At 39.7% G+C, this 25003-nt stretch overlaps 1 protein-coding gene across 1 annotated transcript in view; it reads left to right on the plus strand.

Moving 5' to 3' along the window:
- Window positions 1–25003, plus strand: part of LOC100869679 (uncharacterized) — a 136135-nt gene that overhangs the window by 100706 nt on the left and 10426 nt on the right. Inside the window, exons 2-5 of the mRNA XM_086905109.1 lie at window positions 14880–14920; window positions 17545–17919; window positions 21766–21996; window positions 22192–22365. Coding sequence (XP_086761235.1) covers window positions 14880–14920; window positions 17545–17919; window positions 21766–21996; window positions 22192–22365 — 821 coding nt within the window. The remainder of the gene's footprint in view (window positions 1–14879; window positions 14921–17544; window positions 17920–21765; window positions 21997–22191; window positions 22366–25003) is intronic.

Genomic DNA, 25003 nt, shown 5'->3' on the forward strand with positions numbered 1-25003 from the left:
AAAACCTCGCACGCTCAGTTGCCTCGTACGAAAGTCTTTCTTAAATTATTCTCGACCGTGTTGAAGCACCGAAAAGTGGATGGATTCTTCCGAGAAGATCGATTCCTTTTCAATTGTGAAACAATCGATATATATATATATATACATAATCGTTGAAAAGTTAATTTCGATCCAATTACGAAGGAACAAGATTTATCCATGGACGATAATCGAGGAGTTGGTTCCGCAGAATTTGCGGCCGTGAAGTAACTGCGCGCGGAGCGATGGTTCGTAATACGAAATTATGCAATTCGAGTAACCGCATTTCCATTATGCAGTATTTACTCGGCGGAGCCATGTATTCCGCCGTGCCTGTGTAACGGATGATATAGGCGCGCGAGGGACCAGGGACTGTTGCGACTCGTGGAGGGGGAGAACAAGGCCACCTGAAACGCACAGGTGGCGCGCGTATACGTTCACGTACGTGCTGCGTGTAACAGGAAGCGCCGCGTCGTAGACTCGTCGAAAATGAAATTAACGCGGATCGTTCGACTCCATCGGCCGCTCGGGTAAAATCCCCTTGCAACGCTCGAGGAAATTGCCTTCGTCTGCTCGCCTCGCCATTAATGACGAGGGGAACTCGTCCCAAAATCCTATTCGACGTTTTTCGCGTCGTTCGATGTATAAACACGCTTTTTAAACGGCCACGGGATCAAATATATTCGACACAGCGCGGAGAGGATGGTAATTGGATACTTTTGATTACTTTTCTAATTTTACGAAGCTTCTTGTTCGAAGCGAGGTTAGGTTAGATTGGACGAGGTTCATTGTTCGACGGACAGATCGAATTAAATTGAATAATGAGAATCGTTAAATTCGGTTTGACTTCGAGATGGAATTTGAGGTTAGAGTTTAATATCTTTATTCGATTTGTGGTTGATATTCGGGTCAATAAACAAAGATCGGCGAGACGAACGATTTCGAATCGAGTTGTAATATCTTTATTTCTGGTTCATATTTTTCAGGTTAGGTTAATAATTTTTCGATACCGTTTTCGATAAAACGTTCGATGCGACGATTTTTTTGAAACGACGTTTTTGTTGAAAAATAAATACGAATTATATTTATCGGCAAGACTCGAGTTTTCATCGTCGAATCTTTCTTCGAGGCCTCTTATTATAATCGTATCAGTACAACAAAGAGTACAAGTAAATTAAAGTAAGATAAAAAGAGAAAAATAAGTGGCTCTCGACTCCCCCTCTTGTTCCCTCTCTCTCTCTCTCTCTCTCTCTCGACGATAATTTACAAAGTGGTCTCTAACTTGACGTTGTATTCCCGGGAGGGAAAAATTCTCGACCGATAAAAAAAAGGAATTGTCGAAGGGAAGAGGAATAATAATATGATCGAGAAATAATAACGAATATCGAAACTCCAACGAAAAAAAAAAAAAAAAGAAAAAAAAGAAATCTCTCCCTTTCGTTCGTCATAATTGCCGGAAGCGTGTTCTTTCTCCCCCCCGACCAAGAATCCACCTTTCCAATTCCAACCTCCATGGAAGGGAAATTATTCGCTCGCGAGCCGAGAAGGATTCTCCATGAGAGAGGGCTCCACTCTCGCTCCACTCTGATTAACCACTCCGTTTCCCCCGTTTGTTATCCCGATTCTCAAAAGGAATCCGGCCATTTATCTCGCCCGTGCCTCCATCATTCGATCGTTCCCCTATTCGAATTCTCTCCAACGTTCGACTTTGTCGATCGATCGAAATGGAGAGAAGGTTTTTGCTAACCTGTGGAAAATCAACGATCGCAGCTGATCGACCACGATTCGAAGTAAACATTCGAGAAAAATATTCGATAAATGTTTGGGCGTGGTGGTCGAAACGAGGAGAGGAGACCGTCCCGAAATAAACTTTACACCGGTCGGGCTCGAATTTCGGTTTAATTTGACGCGGTTAAACGAGCTAAAAAAATATTCCAGGTCAAAATGGGCGAGAGGTGGGGTGGCGCAAGCAGAGAGCAATTAGAGTTTTATACGAAATTGAACGACTCCGAGCCGGGCGATGGAGAACGTTAGTCCTGTTAATTATCGGCTGGTTAAAGGGGAGAGGAGGGGGAAAAAGGAAGAGACAACAACGAGAGAGAAAATCCACCCGTTAATGCCGCCTCGTTCTCACCCTCTCGCCTCGATTTTTCACGGCGATCTCCAATTTCTTCTTTTCTTTTCTTTTTTTTTTTTTTTTCTCAATTCCAACGGATTCGACGAAACGATGAATATGAAAATATAGTGTAATAGGTTGATAGTTGCATAATTATTTCTTTCTTTGAAAATTGACGTTTCGTTTAATCTCTTCTTCATAAAAGCAAGCAACCCTCTCTTTCCAGTGAAAATGCGTATCGTAAAGTTGAAAGATAGATTTTCAAAGAGAAGTGGAAATCGGATACAAGAACGGAAAAATATCGACCAATCTTTTGCCGATTGTTCGAAATAAATCTACCGCATTCCAACCTTTCTCTCCCTACAGCATGATATGTCGATGGAAAATCGACATTCTGGACATTTCCACCAGCCGAAAACAGAGGATTTACTTTTAAAAGAGCCGCAATAATTATCCAAAATACATACATCGCCTCGAAAATGAGGAACTCGGGTCGAAATCGAGTCGTAAATACGCGAGTCGTAACGCGATGCGTTAAAAATATTTCGCAAATTCGCGTTGTCCCCGTTTATACCGTGTCACGCCGTAAATCAAACCCGCGTTGTTGGATGCCGCGCCGTAAATCGCGAGAATATTTTGTAATCGACGACGCGATATGGAACAAATAGCGCGTATTGGCCGGTTTTAGCAAACCGACGTATCGGGAAACGGGGCGTTTTTTTCCCCCCCTCTCGATTAACCTTCTCGAATAGGTGTGGCGCGCCACTCGATATCGCCGCAAAACGAAACAAAAAAAAAAAGAAAGAAAAAAAAAAGAAACGCTCGATAACACGATGATATTTTCGCGTACATCACGCCCCCAACAACGATTATTCCTTCGAATATAAATACAAATGTGCGTATTTGGGCAGCATGTATAATGCGGATATCCCGTTTTAATCCGTGGACAAGCGTATCAAATTCGTTCTGTCTGACAAAATGGACGACGCGCGTGTCTTTGTTCGTTTTCTTCTTTTGACTTCGAACAGGTATTTTCGAAACCGATTAATTCTTCCTCTTTTTCTTCTTTTTCCATTCCGATATCTCATTTCTCCTCCTCTTTTATTTCCGGATCTCTGCAGGGGAAGGGGACGATCCGATTAATTCGTCCGATTTAATACGTCGAGTCGAAGGATTTTTAGGAGGATTCCCAGAACTTGAAGAAGAAGTCGTCTCGTTTCCTTAAAAAAATCGATTTTTTTTTCTTCTTCTCTCTTTCTTTCTTCAAACGCGAGAGAGAAATATCGAATTCACGTTAGAACCGTTCGAGATGTGGGCGAGATTTTTAGAATCCTCGAACGATATTTATCTACGTTTTAGAGTATATTATTTAGAGTAAAACTCGTGAATAAATATTCGTCTTAGCTGTTTCGCGTGTACGAAAGTTTCTTTTACGCGTTAATCTGTGCGTGAAATCATTCTAAGCTTGGGTTTCAAGCTGCAAGAAATCCGCCGATAAAAAGGGAAAAATCGATGTTCTCGATCGTTGAATAAATTTCCTTTTTCACTTTTTTTTTTTTTTTTTTCCATCGAAATATCGCGGCAATATTTCTCGAATGGAGATATCAAATTTATATATCCGATATTAACTTTTAACACGCTCGTAAGAATTTTCCATCAGCCTGATAAATTTTACCTCGACGAAGATTGTCCACCGCCCTCGAGAAAGGCACGATCCTTGCACGACGAAAAAATCGTGTTTCGAGGCAGCACCACTCTCGTCGAATCCTTCGGGACTCGATAAGGGAGAGAGAGAAAGAGAGAGAGAGACGATCCTATCGATTCCATTACTCGCGTCCTTAGGATGCAAAACGAATTACAAAGTCTATCACGAGAGAAGGCACGAGTTATCCTTCCCTCTTCGTCGACTTGAACTTCGATGATAAAGGGGGGGAGAAAAAGAAAGAAAGATTTTTCAGAAAATCCTTCAAAATCCTTACACGCGGCTTTTGTAAAAATAAAATTCGTTGGTAATTTTTTTTTTCCGCCATTTCATTTTATATTACCATATGCGACGTTAATATTTATCATTCCCCCCCCCTCATCCACGTCGCTCCTCGTATTTTTCACCACCGTTGAAGCCGTATTTTCGTGCTTAAAAAAAAAAAAAAAAAAAAAAACGTCGAAGAAGTCGGATGATATTTATAGAATTATAGCGTTTTACGGAGGAGAAAGTGAAAGATGTTCGATCGGTTCGTATTATACGGATAAAAGCGCGCTTTTATTCAACGCGAATAACTATTTCTCGTCCCGATAAAATTTTAAATTTACACGTTTTATTTCCCGCGGATGGAATTGTAACACGCGAAATAATGGTCGTCGTGTCGAATAAATAACGAAGATTCGTATTTATCGTAACGATCTTCGTTGATATCGTGGATGATCTCGCGTTCCCATCGCCGATATTTCTCCAACTATCCATCCAACTATCTCTCGATTCCTGTCCTCCTTTCTTTGACAAACTCGTCACCGATTCATTCGAATTTTCCTTAATAAATAAACGGTACGAGCTTGATCGATACGATCATTATACGAGGATGCAACGAGGGTGTGTCATCATCCCTAATAATTCCAGCTTGCCTCCATTCGGCTGAAAATTAAATTAGCGTATACACGGCGAGTGTCGTGTGCTCGTCGATTATTCTGCCCGGATCTTTCGAATGCACGGTTGTTAACGGTCCGTTGGAAGGATCGATCGGGATCGAAGATGCATCGATCGCAGCCTGGAAATTCGAATTCGGTACAACACGGTTGTCCTCCTCCTCGTACGTTCGATTAATTCTCCTCGCCGACGATCTACGACCGTGTTACCGGCGGATCTACGGGGTGAATTACTGCCGACGGACCGGACAAATAGGTGGGGGGGAACCGTCTTCCAAGGAATTTATTTCGCTCTGATTGGATATCGGCCGGGAGGATATTTTCGAATAACGAGCAGCCCCGATTAGATGATTGAATTTTGAAAATGATCCCCCGTGTTTTATCCTTCTTCCAATCAGCGGGATAACGATTGATCGAATCCGAGTTTATAGACTCGATCGAATGAAGACGTCTTTGAACAAATGATCCCTCCGATGTTTTTATTCTTCTTCCAATTACTTCGAACAACGAGTATACTTCCGATTGGATTTGCCTTTGAACCAATGATCTCTCGTGTTTTCTTCTCCTTTCGATCAATAGGACAAAGATGAATCCATTTCTAGATTTGATCGATTCAATGAAAATATCGCGAGGAGGATAATTCGAGTAGGTTATCGAGTGTATATATATTCCGATTAGATGATTGAATTTACCTTTGAACAAATCTCTCGTGTTTTATTCTCCTTTCGATTTGTTTCGAATTGTGGATCAATGATTAAAAGACGAGCCCGTTTACAGACTCGATCGATCCAAGTTTTCGTAATTAATTCAACGAATGAAGATATCGCGAAGAGGATGGCTCGTAGCTTCGAATACACTCGCGATTAGACGATCGAATTTACCTTCGAACAAATCCCTCGTGTTTTATTCTCCTCTCGATTTGTGGGCCAATGATTGACCGAAAAGATCGATCCAAATTTTCGTAATTGCACTCGATTTTTTTAGAGGGAATATCGGTTCGCAAACAAATTCCTAACCTCTTCCAACGCGTATGAAATTTTGTGTTAAAAATAATTCTTTTTATGGAGTATTTTTAAAATTGCTATAATATATCGAAATATTAAAAGTTTTAATTTGTGTTAATAATTATTAAGCTAGTTAGTATTAAGAAGATCGGACAATTCCAAACTCGACCGATTTCGTTGGATTATCCGTGTAATCAATTCTTTGAGAGGTCGCTTAAAAAGTTTCGGATATCCGGTTTTTAACTCGATTCGGCCGATCGATATTAATCTTCCGCCGTTCCCCTCCACGAAGTACAGCGGGATTTAATCGAAGACGAAAGTTAAAAGTCTTTTTTATTTAGCCGCTCGAGGGAGAAATTTCATTCGCTTCGAGATGACGAGTTTAACCGCGCCACCCAATTTCTCTCCACGGAAACAAAAGGTGTAGAGCGATCGTGTACCCTCCCGAGCTGGGAAACAATAATCTATCCTCGCACCTGCGTAAACTTGCCCCAACAAGCCGGTTATCCCAACGTTACGCCTCGAGACATCCACCACGTCTTTTCAAAATTTCATCTTTCGAATTATCTCTATTTGTCTAATAGTCGGGCGAAAATCGATTTTTTTCCTTTTTTCCTCCTTTTCTCTCGCATCTTTGCACAACCTCGCGACAAATTCGATAGAACGGGTTAATTAATCGGCCGGAAATTGTTTCTGCGCCACATTAAATTATTAACGCGACCGCCTTTTATTTAACGTGATTCAACCCACCGATAATAACGGCAAATTACAACTAGTGGATCTCCCTGTTCTTTTACAATTGTACGGGATCAAAGAGATACGATGTAAACGAGGGAACAAAAGAGTTTGTTTGTTTTAAAAATGTGATAAAAATTTGGGTAATAACGATGATTCGAATAATCCGGACTTTGTACAGTCCTCTCTTTCACGATTTTGCGAAGTAATAAAATTGTAAACAGGAGGAGATGGATCAAAGCGAAACGAGGATGGACGAAGAAATGAAGGAAGGAAAGGGGAGGAGGATCAGGCGTTGGTTTTGCTCGGCTTACGGTAGAATTGGCCGGTCGTGGATTTGGTTTGGGAAGCGATACGAGAGAAACCCGCGAATCCTTTCGTCGATGGAGCAAGCAATGGAAATTTATCTCCGCGGGGAACCTCTTCCTGTTGTTTTAAACGAAAACGACGCCTTGATAATCGTCCAAATTTTCGATTCGATCGAGACAAAAGCGAACAATTGTCAAGTCGCTCTCTTTCGCCGCGAAATTTTCGAGAGATCGAATAGGGATGATATTTCTCTGGAGATTTGTTCGAACAAGTCAAGCTTGAACAAAGGATGACGCTTATAAATTCGGTGAAAATTCGATTCGGTCGAAGTTTGCTTCGATAATAATTTGTCGTTCGTGCAATAATAATAATCGCGAGTAACGGCATAATGTAACAAATGTCGCGTCATATTTTAACTTTAGTAAGTTTATTCGAAATTTTTAACCGATCACTTTCTCGATCGATGCCCAACAACTCCGCTTATTATATATTACATATTTTTGTCACGTGCTCTCTCAAGCTGATTCGACCAACGTCGTTCGAGGAATTTTTCTTTAACAATTTTTCTCGACCGCGATGTTATTGGGGAAAATTGAACAAGTTGCGAATAAAACGTAACTTCGAAGACGTAATAATAATCCCGAATAATAGGAAAAGTAACGCGAAATATATATAAAATTTTTAACCAATTAAATAACGATCCCGTATCGATTGTTATTACCTCCGAGTCGAAGGGATTTTCACGGGTTTGGAGAAGAGATAATTAACGCTAATTTGAACGATCGCCACGATCGCGAGAAACGTGTAATCGCGGCAATACGCTCGTCGTTAAGAAAACAACATCGATCAAGTTCTACGCGCACATACACACCTCGATTAAACGAATAATCTGGTTTGTTCAGAAGTAGATTAGGATAAAGTGTGAAGCTTTTAAGAAAAATTAATTTAATGATCCGCTCGATCATCGCTACGATAAAATTTTCAATTGGTCTAATTTTTGAAAGTGTCGATGTCGGAATTAGAAGTTACTCTATAACTCGTTATTATCAAAAATTTCTCCGGTGAAAAAAAAATTCGATCCAATTTAACGAACGAATAATAAACAAATTGGCGAACGAACGAACGATCTCTCGGGCGGGGATCGTCCATAAACGATTACGTTTAATTGGAATCGGCGAGTTCGGCGGAGAGGCATTAAATCCGGTTGCAATTCGACTAATTAAATTTGAAATCGGTGGTCGACGAGGATAATTTCCACAGATTCCTCCTTTGTCCGCTGCGTGGCTAATCCGAGACAGCCTCTCTCAAACTCGTGTCGCTGATACTTAATCTCCCCCTCCACGTTTGTTAACAACGTTTTAGAGTTGGCTGCTCGAATTTCTTAGCTGAGTCGAAATGATTTCACGCGTTTTGTATCTTGATATTTCGTGCAAAGAAAGAAAACTTTGTCAAGTGTCTTTCTTATTTTATCGAGGGCAAATAACCTCGCAATAACTTTTCGTCGCTCTATTTCTTAATTTAAGTCTTTTTTTCTCGTTCTCCAAATTTCTTAGCTAACTTAAAATGATTTCACGCACGTTAATTAACGTGTTAAAAACATCTCGATATTTTATGTATCTTTGCGTATAAAGAAAGAAAATTTGTTGGAGTCTGTATAATATCTGTATAATAATAAAGTAGTTGGAGATGCATAGTTTGGCAAGTGTCGCGACTTCTCTCTATTTCTTAACGAGTAGAAATAATTTAATCATTCAATCAACGAAAAATCGAACTAATTTCATTATTCGCTCACGAAACTCGAAAACTTTGGAATCACGCATTTCTGTCGCCATCGTAACGCCGAAAATAGTAGCTCGATAAAAACCTAACCTAATCTAATTCCATGGTATATCATTCTACGCGCAAAGAGTTCAGGAATCTATTTTCGTGAGGCGATGTTTTAGAAAAATCAAACGTAAATAAATATCGTTGTTGTTAATTTATTAAACAACCTTCTTCTTCTTTCGGTCCAAATTAACTTTCGATTCTTCTTGGTTCTCGAATTTTAAACATCGCGTTTTTATTTTTCCAATATTTTTCTCTGGTTCGTAGATAAGGGCGAGAAGGGAAGGAAACGTGACCTACATCATACGCGTTAATAATAAAATTCTTACGAGATCAGAATCTCGTTGCCATTCGAGGGTAGGCGAACATTTTTCCCAACAACGTGTTCCCCAAATTATCGATAAACTCGAGTTCCCGCTCGTGGCGCCATCCGAAACATCATTCTTTTTAAGAAGGGTCGCGACCATCTCCAAGCGCGCTTACTTTTTGCACTCAGGAGATCGGCTGAAATGGTTTAGAACGACGATCGTTCGAGAAAAATCGGCCGAAACGATCTTGTACCCGATTCACAAAATTTTGAGCTTGGAAAGTTGAACTTATTCGATAAATTGCGAGAACACACGAAAGATGGATAAAGAGCCTCGTCTCGAAATCGGTTAATCGAAGAACAACGAGAGAGAGCCTCAGGTCTCGTGTGACGGGATCATGAATGTTTTCCGCGAAAAGGTGAATCGAGCGCAAGGATGGAGAAAGAGAAGTCTCGTGTTTACACGCGAAAACATCGATTCCGCCGGCAAAACGGGCGTGAAAACAGGTTGCGATATTTTCATTGCAAACACCATCTAATGCCGCTTAATCCCGCAATTAACCGATTCTCCTCCCCTTTTGAAAAAATCCAATAATTCGCGTCGTCTCGAGGCAGCGATTAGGCCGATCGATGACACCCTCGTATTAATCCCGTGTCAAGGATTATATCGATCCCATTCCGAGAACCATGGTCACGACCCACCCCCTTGAATTTTAACCTAGAGAGAGAGAGCAATAATTTTTTATCAAAAGTTTAAATTAACTTTTATTTAAAATAATCATTTTTTGCAATATTTAAATGTATTAAATCTTAAGAAAGAATTAAAATGTTTTTTATTTCGCGTCGTGAATTCAGGGTACGCGATATATCGGTGGGGTGTAATGATAGGCGTGGTTGGATCGAGAGGATACGGTGATGATATTCAAGGGAGAGATTATCGTGGTGTGTGTATATATATATATATAAAACTTGCGTTCCATGTATCGTGCGTTATTACAATTTTAAGTTGTACTTGTTTCTTCTTAGGTTATTCTTAGGCGGATCATTTACGTGGAGATTAGAAATAAACATTCGATGATTTCAATTCGTGCTTTATATTATGATTGACTGATTATTAAGTAAAATACTTACTTACATATATCATACGTGTATATCAGACGTTTAATACGTTCGACGATACGAACGGCACTGTTTCCATTATCGAATCCCCGCTTTGAACGCTTTGTTGACATTCTGCGTGTTATTATTAATAGTAGAAGAGGTGTAATTTGAACGTGTTTTCGTAATAATTATTTTCATTTATATTAAGATAATACTTAATTGCCTGGATGTATCACGATTAGCCTAAGTTGATTTTTATTACGAGAAATAAAAAGATTTTTATATCATCGTTAAATCATACGTTAGTATACTCTCGTTTTGGATTATATCTCGCATCCCTTTCTTGGTGTTTTCTTGATCGGATACGTGATATTTGCCACCGCTCCTATTACGACTATTATCCTTTTGTCTCGATGCAAATTTAATTAAAAACAAACTTCGTACTATATATATATATTTCACGTGATTATCCTAACCGTATATAAGCTTTGTTCAAAAACTAACTAGTTTCATGGAAAGATAAAACTTGACTGCGAAACTTGTTCGATTTCTCAGTGTTCGTGGCAATGATCCTTCCTCGAAGAACTCCTCGTTAAAAAAGAAAGAAAGGAAGAAAAAAGGAATTTGGAATTCGAGCAAAACATCGGATCGCGTTTCCAAGCCTCTGTTTAATCCGAAGCTTTTCTCTTCGTGGGCCAACCTGCTGCATTCATCGATCTCCACTCGCGTGGATTCCCTTTCAACGAGTGGGGAACTGGAAAGGGCGGGGAGGGAGAAGACGAAGGGGGGACGAAGTATCGGAAAAACGGGATATTCGAAAGCGGGATATTCGAAACGATAAGTCTTCTCCTGGCTTTTCGAATGATTATTTGCGCCACGCCGTCGTAAATTGGTGCGAAGAAATAGAAGAGAACACGGGATCTGCAGGATTTATATTCCTTTATACGTAGGTGTAGAAAAGATAAGCGATCGAGTTTGCTTCGATCGATTCGTTCTCTTTAAGAGCCTTCTCCTCGAATCCTGTGATACCCATTGCTCCTCGTTGATCTTCCTAGTTGTTATTATCGAGGACGCAAAATAAGTCGAGATAAGAATATAATCTCTTAATTAATACCTTCGATTGGATCGATCGATCTGTGCCGTTTCACTTCGTCCTATTCTCGACCCATAATGCAGCATTAACGAGATAGAATCGTCGATCGTAGCCACGACAATAATACGCAGACTCTTTCTGAGCATTGAAAACACACAGGTGAATACCCAGACGGATATTAATACGCCTCTGCTCGATTCGCCGAATGCGATTCAAAAGGGATCGGATTCATTCGTAGAGAAATTCCTCTTGTTGTACTTCCAACCTGCTTTAAAAAATACTCCATTCCTTTTAAGAAGGATATTATCGAACGAGCGAATTCGCGTGTTAAAACCACCGACCTCTTTACGAGCGTTTTTCGAGAAAAGGGGAGGGGAATGGCGAACACCGCGAAGAAGAACGCGGCAATGAAGAAGCAGTGGGGGGTGTGCTCCTGCGCCGCACACTACTTTTTTACCTCCGCGAGATAACCGTGGGAAGAATGGAGAGGGGGGGCGGTGACCGATGCGATATTACGTTGTCGAGGGAGAGACGCGGCATTGAAAAATCGGGCTGAATGTGCGAATCGTAATAACCGCGTTTCGAAAACCCGTTCCCCCCCTCCCACGCCATTTATTTCTCCGCCCACTTTTTGCCATCCACTCGACGACCGCGAGAAACGTATCGAGTGTTAGACCCTCGACGAGATTGGGCGGAACGAGATTGTTGTTGTTGTTGTTGTTGAAACGCGAGTTGAAAATTGCTATCGCGTTTGGATCCTCTTTTCCAAGAAATCCCTCTTATACTCGCAGCACGATAGATCGTGGATTTCCTTCGAAATCGATAATTGGAAGATCGGTATGGTTAAATACGAGCCATTATTTTCTACGATTTGTCCTTCTTGCTCCCGCGAAAATGCTTCGATGAAAAAAGGCAAAAGTAAAAAGTTCGGCGTGGTCGAAAATTGAGAATGGAAGAGAAAGATCCTCTTCGATCGAAATATTAATCATGATTGCGATAAAATTAATGGATTTCGAATTTTACACGATCCCGTGTTGGAAATCGATACAGGAAAAGAAAAAAAAAAAAAAAATGGAATGATTACAGATATGTATCGAGGCGTGAAAATTATTCGCCCTTTTTTTCCACCCACGCAAATCGTATTTCGGTTTCGGGCAAACACCCGTTATTTGCATACGGTTTTGGCGTTTGTCAAAAAGGGATGATATATTGTTGTTTGTTTGCGCGCACGTCGATTAAAGTTCAAACAATTCGATCGGGAAATTATGCACTACTGTGAAACCCTATAATTCGTCTCGTTTCCGTATCCATCATCGAGATAATCGTGTGCCACAACTATAAAACTATACTACACTTCTCCTGTCGCGGTTCATCGAAACGTTTCGAAAAGCAATACTACGCATTTCGCCATCTTTATTATTCGCCGCTTTCTCCGTTCGTTATTCCTCCAAATTTCCATTCCAACGTCGTATCGTGCGAAATCAATGAAAAAGAGAGGGGGGAGGGGGAGGGAAAAAAACCCATGAATTCTCGTTTACACTCTCTCGAAATAGAATAAAAAAAATAATAAAAAGCGCGGATATTAAAGTTTACTCGAAAGCGCGGAGGGGAGGATTGCAAAAGAAAAAAAAAAAAAAAAAAAAAGGAAAAAAAATAACGCGGGGTATCGATCAAAAGGGGGAAAAAATCGTGGTGCCATACGTTGTATCGATAGCAAGGTGATTAATCTCGTTCGTCCCTCTCCACCTTTTCCACCTTTTCCCCCCCGAATGTTTTCGATTCGCGTGTTGTTCGAAAATTATTACACGAGACAATGAGGAGAGGAGGAGGAGGAGGAGGAGGCGACACGATCTCGACACGTGCCTCGTTAGCGTGTGATCAAAACGTTTAATCGACCCTCCTCTCCTTCGAAGGGGGTGATTAAAACCAGGCCACGGTAATTACGACGTTTCCCAACCTTTGTCACCCTTGTCTCCTGCAAGTTTCGTTCGAGCTCTGTTCGCCGATCGATGCTTGTCGCGGGGATTGGCGAGTTCTTAAGTCGAGGAAGAAGATTTCTAAAAAGAAAATTAGAAATTGTCTTCGTTAATTCCTCCTTCGTGCTTCCTCTTTTTGGACGGTGGAAAGTTGCTCCAGTCAAAGTCCAGTCAATTTTTCCTTTTTTTCTTTTTTTTTTTTTTTTTTTTAGTGTCAGCTAGAATCGATTGAAAATATTCGATGATCGAGGGAGAAGGCAAAAACGTTGCTTTCGTTGGGAGTATCGTCTTAGATTTTTCGTTCATTGACATCTGATTCTCTTTCGACGAGAGATTATTGATTATGATAATATTCGTTATAATATTAAATATTGTAAAGAACACGTTGTTCAATCTTTCGTTCCATTATGTAGAATTATATATCCTTTCTCTGATGAAGTTATTCGGATCGATAAGATATTCTTAATATTCTGCCGAATATTATATATTCGTAACAAGTTCTTCGCTCGTTGAATAGACATATTCAGAGGCTCGTATGGACCGCGATTTCGAAGAGAATTTTTAATTCGAGTTGGCCGAGGCGAAAATTTTCTCGGAGAAATACGAAACCACGATCTCGAATCCTTTCCTTTCGTGAAAACGTTCGAAAATTCGTTTGAAAAATTCCAAATTCCAAATTGCAACGAGAGAGATCCTCCCGCGGGTATCGATCGATTTGTTGTTACATCCTTCCTCGATCTTTACATTTCGATTCTTTTCCTCGATTTTCATTCTTATTGCGTGAAAGGGTTTCGTTAAAAACCTGGCGACCTATTTGTCGACTGATAAATAAAATGATGACGGATTCGCGTGAACGAATATATATTTAATTGCATATAATTGCGCGCGTATCTGTTTACGAAACGTTCGAGGAAAAACAAACGTGCACCACTGAATGAAATAACGCTGGTGTCAACATTCGATAATAAAAATCGGGGAATAAAAATTTTCGATGAACTTTAAATTCTATTAAACGCTGTTTAATGAGACCTAAGAGCGTTTAAAGTTCTCCGCCATCCACGAAATTTGCGAAATTTGCACGATGATCTCTGATGAAGGAGGAGAAGAAGGAGGAAAGATCGGCCAAAAAGGGGAGAAGAAGGAGCGAGAAGTATATATATATATATAATTAAATTAAAGCGAGAAAGAGGAAACGAGAAAAATGAGGTTAGAAAACAAACGGCCCCCCGCCGTCGTTACTCCGACGTAGACCAGAATTAATTATGACGAGCAGATGAATCTAGGAAATGGATTGTGCACCGTTCCTCTTTCGCGTTTCGAGAGAGTTACTTTCGAAGGGAGGGAGAATCCCCCCCTTCTCTGCTTTTCACGACAAATTTTTTCTCTTCCCTCCCCCCTCCCCCATTTCCGCCTCGTCGCATTCACGAACTCTTCTTTTCCGCTCGCACACCTCGTGTCACATTTCTGTCCGCTTCCCCCTTCCTTTCTCCCATCCGTTTTCATATTCCGCTTTTTTCACCTCCTCCCTCTTTATTATATCCTCTTCCTTCGCCTCCCGTTGTTTCTCCGTTTTAAACTTTAAGCCTCGTTAAAAGTCCGGAATTCGCGTTTCCTTCGCGACTTCACGATTCCCCCCCGCGTTGTTTTTCGTATATACATATTTATACACGCGGAAGAAAAAAAGGAAGAAAATGAAAAACGAGGTTACGGAAAACAGGATCGCGCGGTTAATCGAGCGTTTCGTTTTTTGTTCCAGTTACCAGTCCGTCGGAGAAGGCGTCGTTGGGAACCGTTGCCGTGAGTATGACGAAATTCTAATTCTCGTTCCATCATTTTATGAGTATGTATTTCGGCCGAACGCCGAATCCACAAATCGCTACATACACTTGTCGTTTTTGATCGAATTTTTAATCGCCGGAAAAGAAAGTCTAATTTCGAAGATCGATATGATCTTCCCCCTTCTTTCCATTTTGGTCGAAAATCGGCGGAAGAAAGCCGGTAAAATGCGGCCGAGAAATCGATAATTATTCGTTCTCTCGCGACCGAGGTAACAAGATTCGTGAAACGTGAAGTGTGTTTGGAAATTGTTGCGAGCGAAGCCGTCGAACAGCGTAAACGTTCGAGGGGGCTGGGAGGAGGAGAAAAAGAGAAAAAGAAGAAAAAAAATCGTTTGTATCGTTGTATCGTTGTTGCTGTGATGAATTCGATGCTTTTTTCTACTCCAGGAGAGAAGAAGCATCGCCGTTTCTCTTCCGTTAAATTTAACGGAATTGTAACGAATCTAGGTTATTGACGAACAAACGCGTAGACGTATTTTCCCGTTGTTATCCATTTGGACAACAAATGGGAAATAACGGGACGTCGAGGGGAATGTCGAAACTGTATTTCAATAGTTATGATACGAAGAAGCGAGATTCGTAATGAAAAACGATCAACGAAAAATGTAATTTACGATCGACGATGGCGTAAATAAATTGCGACGCAAGAAGCAGCGATTAAATGCTCGGTTATTAATTGAATATAAATATTACCCTTTTCGCGGAATAACATCGATAGGAACAAAAATTAAAGATCGTGTTTTGTCACGACGATTTTATCGTGGTATAATTATTATACGCTTAATTTCGTTTCGACATCGCGAAACGCTAAATGATTAAATTTGAATTTAATTTAACTTTGCGTACTGAAAAAAAAAAAAAAAAGGAATTTTGCGTGACAAACGACGATTAAAATTGGCTAAATAAACGTAAAAATATGTATGTATGAAACTTACTTGTGTATTAAAATAAGTAACTTCGAACGTCGGAGTCAATTTTGTCGATAAGTTAGACGACGATAGAAAAATTTTGATCAACGCCATCTCGCGTTTGGATCCACGAAGCTTCGACTCGTTACTAGCGTAGCAGGATACGCGAGGAGGTATTCGTGACGTCACCAGAGAAGGTGAGCAACAGTGTGCGAGAGAGACAGAGAAGGCGCGCCATTGTACCCCCACCACTTCGAAGACGCTTCGAATTGAAAATTAATTGATAAATAATATTTTATCGTGAACTTTTATACCTTTGAGCTAGCGTTTCAAAGATGTAGAAGCTTAAACGAGTCTTTGATATAAATTTTGCAACGGAAAATCGTTTTCAGTTAATTATTAATTATCGATTAATTGCATCGCGCGCGGTCTGACGTATCGCTACGTGCAATACATTTTTCATTAATTTCACGTTATTACGAGATTTACTTATATAATATAAACGCACGAATCTCGAACGTTGTCTTTTTCTTCGCGTTAACGTATAATTTTTATTCGTAATTATGTTGTTATTTGCAAGAATAAATCGATTGTTATTACGAAGCGAGACGCTCTCTACGATAATCGTTGATAAATAATTAATGGAAAACAATTTCCCGTAAAAAATTTACACGAGAAAATTGTTCGAGGTTCCAGCTTTGAGATGCAAGCTTAAAAGTGCAGAAATTTTTAATCAATTATTAACAATTATTACGAAGAATGCGTCAATCGCGTGGTATCCTCGCTTCGTACAATCGAACGGTGAACGATTGAATTATTCATTTAAAACGACGATAAATAATACGAATGAAAATAATACGTGAATGTAGATGAGAATCTAATGTTTCAGATGCATACATTCATGCGTAGAAACAAATCTCGCGATAATACGAAATTAGTGAAAAACGCGTTGCGCGTCGATTACGTCGATCCGTATGCGAGCCATTAATCGTTAATAAATAATTAATCGAAAAGAATCCGTAGTTAAAATCGACACGTGAAAGTTGTCGAAGGTGTTAACTTTAACGTGCAAGCTTAAAAGTGTAAAAATTTTGCGTAGAAAATTAATAATTAACGAGATTTCGATGTAATGTTCTCGAAAATTTAAAAGTATCAGGAACCGCATAACCAAAAATAGTGGCACGTTCTTCCTCGTGACGTCACGAATACCTCCTCGCGTATCCTGCTATGCTAGTAACGAGTCGAAGCTTCGCGGATCCAAACGCGAGATGGCGCTGATCGATATTCTCCGATCGTTGTCTAACTTGCCGACAAAATAAATTTCATTAACAATTTACGCAATAATGGAAAGAGAAATTTAACAACGTTCAAAAATAATGATTTTAACTAATCGATAGTCCGTTCTACTTACTCCGAATAGGACGAAAGAACTCCTTTTTTTTTTTAAATTTTCATTTCCGTCGATAAATATTTCTACCAAAAATAAAAGAAAAAAAAAAAGCTTTCTGATAATTCTGATTTCACATTATTTTATTCGTCTCTCGCATAATAGAAAGAAATATTTTACCCCATACAATCCAACCCATCTCTATCTTTTTGAAGAACACAAATAACATCTCGTCAACGGTTAAATCATTCTTGCTCAACGCTCGTCTCTCACCTTGCCACCTTCCAGGTTATAAATCCTGAAAGAAGAAACGCAAGCAGCGTCATCAGCCTGGAGGATGAGGGGGTCGCGGTTGGCTCGCGAGGTGAGGTCGAACGGATCGAGAACGAAGAGCAGGAGGAGGAGGATTACGAGGGCGAGGACGAGTACGAGGACGAGTTGAAGGCCGTGGCCGAGTCGCACGAGGCGATGTCGAGGGACGACACTAGGAATTCGAACGTCTCCGCGCCATCGTCCACGCCACCAATCGCTGACGATAGGATCTCGTCTCCCTCCAACAACTTCGACTCGCGCGAAGTGATCGCTGTCAATAACAGCTCCGACGAAGATGTCGCCTCGAACGAGGCCATAACCGACGAGATCGTCGACAAGTACGACCAAGAGGTACGTCCATCTTTCTTTTCCTCTTTTTTTTTCCTTGTTCGTGTATTGCTATTAGAAGGATAAAAATCTCTCTTTACGTTCTAATAATTACGGTGAGATCGTAACGATTGTAAAAATTTGTTTTCTCGTTTTCTTCTCTTCTTTTTTTTTTTTTCTTTCATTCCTCGTTGGTTCATTGGATCGTGGTGGAAAAATTCGGTGGAGTATATATTCGTTCGGAAAGAGGTTTTTCTTTCGAGAATCGACAGTTTCCGAAGGTAAGAAAAAAGCGCAGGTGTGCGCGTCCGTTTCGAGAACGGTGATATATATATAGAACGTATCGTTTAACCGCTGCTCGAAAATAGAAACGTGAAATGAACGGGAAGGAAAAAGAGAGAAGTCGAGCCGCGCAAGTTTTTCAAGTAAATTTGACACTCGTTGCGCAGCTTATATCGGTAGGTTATTCTATATTGAAATTTCACTTGGAACTTTGGTAGATTGGACCATCTGGCACGGATCGGAGAAAGCTTTTGCCTACGTTTCGAGTAACGTGCCGAGCGTGGAATTTCAATTGATCGTAGCCACGCGATTATAAAGCCGCGTATACAGACTAGAACACGATTGTTAGAAACACTATATATATATATACTATCGGTCGAAGAGAAGCGAAATCGTGCAAAACGACGATAAAATATTCGATCCACGTGAGAATACTTTTTTCTTCTTCTCTCTTTTCTTCAAATTGAAATTCTTCTTCATCAAAAATAACAATATTGTACAATAGTAATATTGTATTGTAACGGTGGATGGAAGCCAATAGATAGATGTTCGTAAAATGCTCTTTGTAACAAATGGTATATTTCTCAAAGATGAGTGAATTGTATGAAGTAAAGTAACTGGTTAAAAATCTCGAATAAAATTGCTTTAAGTAATCACTTATTAAAATGTTCGAATAAAGTTTGTTCTTAGCTATTATAGTCGATCCTTTTCGCCTAGGAATCACAATTTAACATCACAATTATTTCCAATTATTGTTACGAACAATTAATTATCGAATTAACTCGTCCAAGTATCTCTATTCGTAACTTGGACTGTTAAATTTTGACAGTAGATGATAGAATACGACCCACTCGCAATGAGATTTTCTTTATAAGCAAGACTCGTGTCCTCGAAAAATCTCCATGAGGCACGATAATAACCAATAATATCGCGGTTGGTACTCGGCTCGCGACATTCCAGAGCTGGAGAGAAGTTTCTCGAATCGGGCTGGCGATCTGTACGCAAAGATATCGAGATCAGCGCGTTATCTTTATTATAGATCTCCTCGGACTAGAATGTGTCTGGAATACGTCGTTAAGATCGATCCAGCCAGGCTGGAAATACGTCAAAAATATACAATTGCAAGCGTCGACTAAATCGTCTTCTCGGATAACGTCGTCCTTTATTCAAGCTTCAAAGTCAAAAATATATATACAATATACAGAGTCAATTCAACTCTGAAAAATGACTGTCTTTTCAGATAACATCTTCTATTTAGAATTAAAAGTCAGAAATGTACAATATACAAACATCGATTACTCTTTCGAAAACGACTATCTTCTCGAATAACATTCAATGTTATAATCGAATAATGTTCAAGCTTAAGAGAAGATTTTGATAATAACAAGTTAAATATAAGCTTGAACAACTTGTGTATTAATTGTACTTGAATCGCGTTTGATCGGATCCTCTTGTATCCGATCAATTAAAATTCCTAATTGGAAAGTTCGTTAATTTGCGTCGAGAAAAATTTATTCAAAAACGTCCTTTCTTCCAATCACGATCACGATTCGTCCGCGCAAAAGCCCGATGACCCGATTCGCATCGAGCCTTGACCACCGCGTTTCGTTGGAAGCGCAGTTTCGCGTTCCTGGACCGAACCGTGACCCGGCCCTGACCTACCACCGCCCCCGTTACCTTTCTTACCATGCTCTATTTACCATTAACCTGGCCGTGCGCCAGGACAACGTTCAATCCCGACGATATCCTAGTTGGCTTCGGTCATCCACCACATTCGCTGACCGATCAATTTCCGGCTCGCTCTCTCTCTCTGGAATCGATCGTGATGAATTCACGCGTCTAACCTTTTTTTTTTTTTTTTTTTTTTAATTGAATTCAAATTACGTAGAAACAGTTTTGAAAAAGTTTTGGATTGGAGTGGAGAGGGAATCGTTTATCGTCTCGATTTATCCGAGAAGAAAGCGAGCGAGGAGTGGAAGCGAAGCAAGGTTGGTTTTGCAAACGGAAGAGGGGTATTAGAAGGAAGGGGCGGGGAAGAGAATCCCGCTGGGGAGTCGGTCCGCTGTTTATATCGGCACGCGTTACGTATTACAGAGGATGGATCGGGGGGAGAGTATCGGAAAGTACTTTGCATCGATACAAAGGTGCGAGGCTTTGTTTCGCGATTGGAAACCGATTTGTAACGTCTTAAAGAGGAGGATTTGAAATTTTAAAGAAGGCTTCTTCCTGCTCCTCCTTTTCGCGATTCCTTTCCCCAACAGCGAGGATAACCCTTTTTTTTATCGTACGCTCCAACCCTCTCCTCTCGTTTCTCGTTAAATTCGTACGTCGAAACGTGTCCCAGATACGAAATTAACTTTTCAACTTTGGGGATATATCGAGCGATTTAAGCTATTTTTCGTTATCGGTTTAATCTTCCACCGATGAATCGATAAATCTTCGTTATATCAATATTATATTGTATTACGCGATCACGTTGGTTTCGACGTAGCTCTCTCTCTCTCTCTCTCTCTCTCCGTTCCCCGAAATATCGAGGATTATATTCGCGAAAAAAATCGGTAACGTTTTTTTTTTCCTTTCTCTATTTCTACACTGTGTATGGTCCAGAAATAGGAAGATACTCCGGTGAGATAATTTCATTTTCCTTTGCAAAAACTTTCGTTTTGTTAACGAGTTATTATAACAGAGAGACACCAGTGTGGGCTAGCGTTGGGTATGTGCCGCCGAACAAACGAGCAATTTGTGTTCCACCAAAAGGGAATTATATGGAATAAATTAATTAAGTCGGTAGGGACGAGCTCGTTTCGTTCCATTTTTACGTAACAATTTTTTACCTTCGACGATTTACGATATCACGTTCGAAATTTATTTCTTTTTTTTTTTTTTGCTATTAGAATTTTGAAAGTAGGGCAGATTTGCCCTCCAGATCCTCTTTTTCATTTAGAAATTTTCATTGAATCTTAATTACGTGATACGCTTCTGTAAAACACCCTCGAGGTAAGAATGTCCTGCATAACTTAAAAGTGAAATTTTCCTGTTATAATGAAGTAAAAAAAAAAAAAAAAAAAAAAGAATTACGAGAGTTTGCGAGGAATATTTTCTTTTTTTTAACATTTATTTGTATCTTGCGAGCAAAATTTTTATTATTCTACATTTCGGTATTTCGTATCCTTTTTTTCTTTTTTCATACCTCGTGCCATTCGTGGTTTTTTTACAAGCGCATTTAAATAATTCCCTTTTTCCAAATTAATTTCTTCGAATAAAAATTTATGCATTGTCTTCTCGTTTGTGTCCACAAGACTTTTTACGCAACATTTCCTATTATAATACGTGATCGAGGACGATCAACTTTTAAATACGTGTCACATTATATAATCTCACTTGTATAAATATATCCGAAAAATTGAAGAAGTTGTGATAAAGTCGATCCATGAATATCTCTAAAAATGCGCAAATATACTTTTCAATAATTTTTTTTTTTTCTCCTTCACCGAACCGCGTTTAATTTCTAACAAACGCGTCGAGAAGTTTGCCAACAAATTCTCCTCTCTTTTTCCTCGAATCACGCGGAATCTCTGATTCCCCCAGGTGGTCGAGCTGGCGAAGTACAAGAAGGAGAGGAAGTGGAACGAGAGCGAGGGTAACCGGACGAAGGCGAAGCGCGTGCCCACCGTGAAGAAGGAGTTGAGCACGCAGAAGGAGATCCTGATCGGGAGCAGCAACGAGACCCGGGTGTCGTCGAAGAGTCTGCCCCCATCGGAGGTGCCCGTGAATCGGTTGAACGAGCAACTCGAGCCGATTCGAAGGAGGAACGTCGAGGTGAGAGAAACAAGAATGAAAATGATTCTCCTTCGTCGCCAATACTCGAACAGATCGAGGGACGATCCTCTTCGAAGAAGAAACTTTTATCTGTCCCTCCGCCTTTTCCATCGGTTTTTAAGAAATTAAACATCGAGAGAGGAACTTTTCGAATCCTTTTCGAGTCCTCGCAATTTCTCTTTTTTTCTTCTGCAGCCGGTCAAGTCGGAGAGATCGCGGGGCGAGGATGAGATCGTGGTGGGCGACGATCGATACTCGAGCGATACGAAGAAATTGGACAAAAGGCAGGAAACGGCCCTCAAGGATCTGAAATCCTACTTGTTGGCGGAGTACGCGGCCAAGCAGCGGCAAAAGCTTCGAAAATTTGGGGTGAGAGAAAACTTTGTCGGTAATTAATCGGATCTCAACTAACGTTCCGTTTATCTTATATTGCATATAAGCGACTCGAACGAAATCTTCTTTCAAATTTTCTTTCCAGCGGTTGAATTCATATTTATCCTTATCAATTTTAACTTTTCAGTCGGAGAGTCAGAATTCTACCTGTGTTTATTTAATCAAACGTTAATATCAAGATTCGATTGTGTGAAAGGGAAGTTGTTGCACGACTCTTTTGAAAGAAGAAACACGAGAGGAAAGAAAATAACGGATAGTTAGGCGTGATCGATAGTCCAATGTTTCTCGGGGCCAATAACAGGGTGGCGGGTTTGTTCAAAGCGAGCCACCTGCGCCACGGACTTTGATCCCCGTGGACGTTGATTCAAATCGGCAGCCAACCCTCGACCGAAGTGTCTTCATAACGAGACAGCTGGCGAACGCCCGCCTCATCGTTCTCCTCTTACCGATTTTAGATCAACTTCTTTGCACTCCAAACATTGGATTTCAAACTTTAAATTACCCTTTCGTACCCGGCGAATCGAACAGTTATACGATTGTCTCTTGAAAAAAAATGAAATGAAAATGTACGTTCTTCCGCACAGTTAGGGAATAGTTAGAAGAAAATTATTAAACATTGGAAAAATCTATTCTTAATTGACGAAGGTATTGAATACAGTGTTCCTTAATTCGATCTTTCTTTCGTATAAATGTAAAAAAGTATGTAAGAATGTTAGAAAAATTTTTAGGAAAATTACTTTGTGTTAGCTGGATTACTAAACATTAGCGTGCATTAGGAAAAATTTAATCTGAATGTAATATCCCTTAATTCAATCTTTCCTCCGCATAAATTTTAAAGAATAAGAAAGTGTAGAATAGTAGAAAAAGTTTTCTCCTTCTTCTTCGTGGATATGAAATTTTAATACGATTAAAATACGTGGCTCGACTCGTGTTAAGGAAAATTTTCATTTCCACTCGAGCGTTTAAAAATTCCACTCAAAATTTTTACAACGATCGAAAAAATGCGAATAAACGAGAGCCCCAACTCTTTTCGATAAATTAGAAAAATGATATTTTCAACGGAATCATTTCCATCTTGAAAATAGAATAGGAAGGACTTCAGTTTGGATTCAAGCTTAATAGGATAAGAAAAAGCGGATACAAATGAGAAAGTTGTCAGGGGACGATCGGGAGATGGAAATAAAACTTAGTTGTCACGATGATAAATCCCTCCCCTCCCTCCCTTCAAGTTTTCTTTTATCGCGAGGAGACAATGCTCCTCTGCTTCCTTCCCGCGTTGTGATCGGGCTATTTATTCTTGTCCCACGCAGCGAATCGCAGGCTGCGAGAAACGCCTATCGATCAGAAATAATAATCATCGGATGAGAATCGATGCTGATTTTCGTGATTTAATCGATAGACGAGTATCAAAGTGATACTTTAAATGAAGGATTTTCGTATTTTATTGTCCATTTCCAAATTTATTTTAAAGGTATGAGATGGTTGCTTGTAATTTTTAAATCTCGATTCTGTTTGAAAACGGATCGATGAAAAGAATGTTCAAGATTCGTTGAGATAATATTATTTTGTCGCAGCTAACTTAAAATGATCTCACGCGCAAATTAAATGCACAAAATATTTTGTATTTTAATAGTTTTATCTTTAACATGTAAAGAAAATTTGTCAGGATAAAATGTCTTTCATCTTTCTTATTTCGTCGAGAGCAAACCTTATAATCCTTCTTGACTTACGTTAACATATGCGCGCCCTCGCATTCACCTATTCTATTCTTATTTTTCGTTTTTATTTTTTTATACCTTTTCATCAATGCTTTCCTTCTCTCTATTCGTCAATTTCTTCACGAATAGAAGTAATTTCGTCGTTCAATAACGAAAAATCGAACTCACCTTCGCTCGAATTGAATCATTACCACATTCTTCTGCTTAAAAAGCTCAAAAAACTTTGAAAATAATACTCCTATTTCCATAATCGAAGAATGCACTCCGATCCGCGATCTAATTTGAGATAAGAAAATCTGATTGTTTATATCATTCATAAGTTTATACAAACGACGAGCTTAAGAATCTTGAATTCATGAAACGATATTCTAAAAAAAATCGATCGTGAATAAAAATTGTCGTCGCTCGAATCGAAATGAGAGCCATCATTCGAGTGCAAAGTTGTGGATTTTTTTTAATATGATATCGTATGCGATATAAAAAAAAGATAGTCGTAATTACTACGTAAAGCAAGCAAAGAAAAACACGTCAAAGATCGCATTTGATTCGTGCAAAAGAGATGAAAAATAAAGGGGGGAGAAAATTACACGAGGCTCTTTATTGCACGAGTTAAAGGATCGGGAAAGATACATACAGTTGCATCGTCCCCGTTTCTTCTACAGCAGTTCTAGCACAAAGAATAAACCCACTCTGACTAATTCAATATTCTTAAAGCGACTAGTTTACTGTGCCGCGATTACTGCGACAATTGGATCCACGAAGAAACGTTGTCGCGTCTCTTCAACGGAACTTTTTAACGAAGCATCCTCGTAACAAAAAAAAAAAAGAAAAAAAAAGAAAATCTTTCTGCATTCAATCGAATTCTCACAAAAATTTTTATCGATCGAACTGCTCGA

This window comes from Apis florea, unplaced genomic scaffold (genome assembly GCF_048593485.1).
Source record: "Apis florea isolate Af1SG1 unplaced genomic scaffold, ASM4859348v1 contig_2350_pilon, whole genome shotgun sequence".
Taxonomy (NCBI): domain Eukaryota; kingdom Metazoa; phylum Arthropoda; class Insecta; order Hymenoptera; family Apidae; genus Apis; species Apis florea.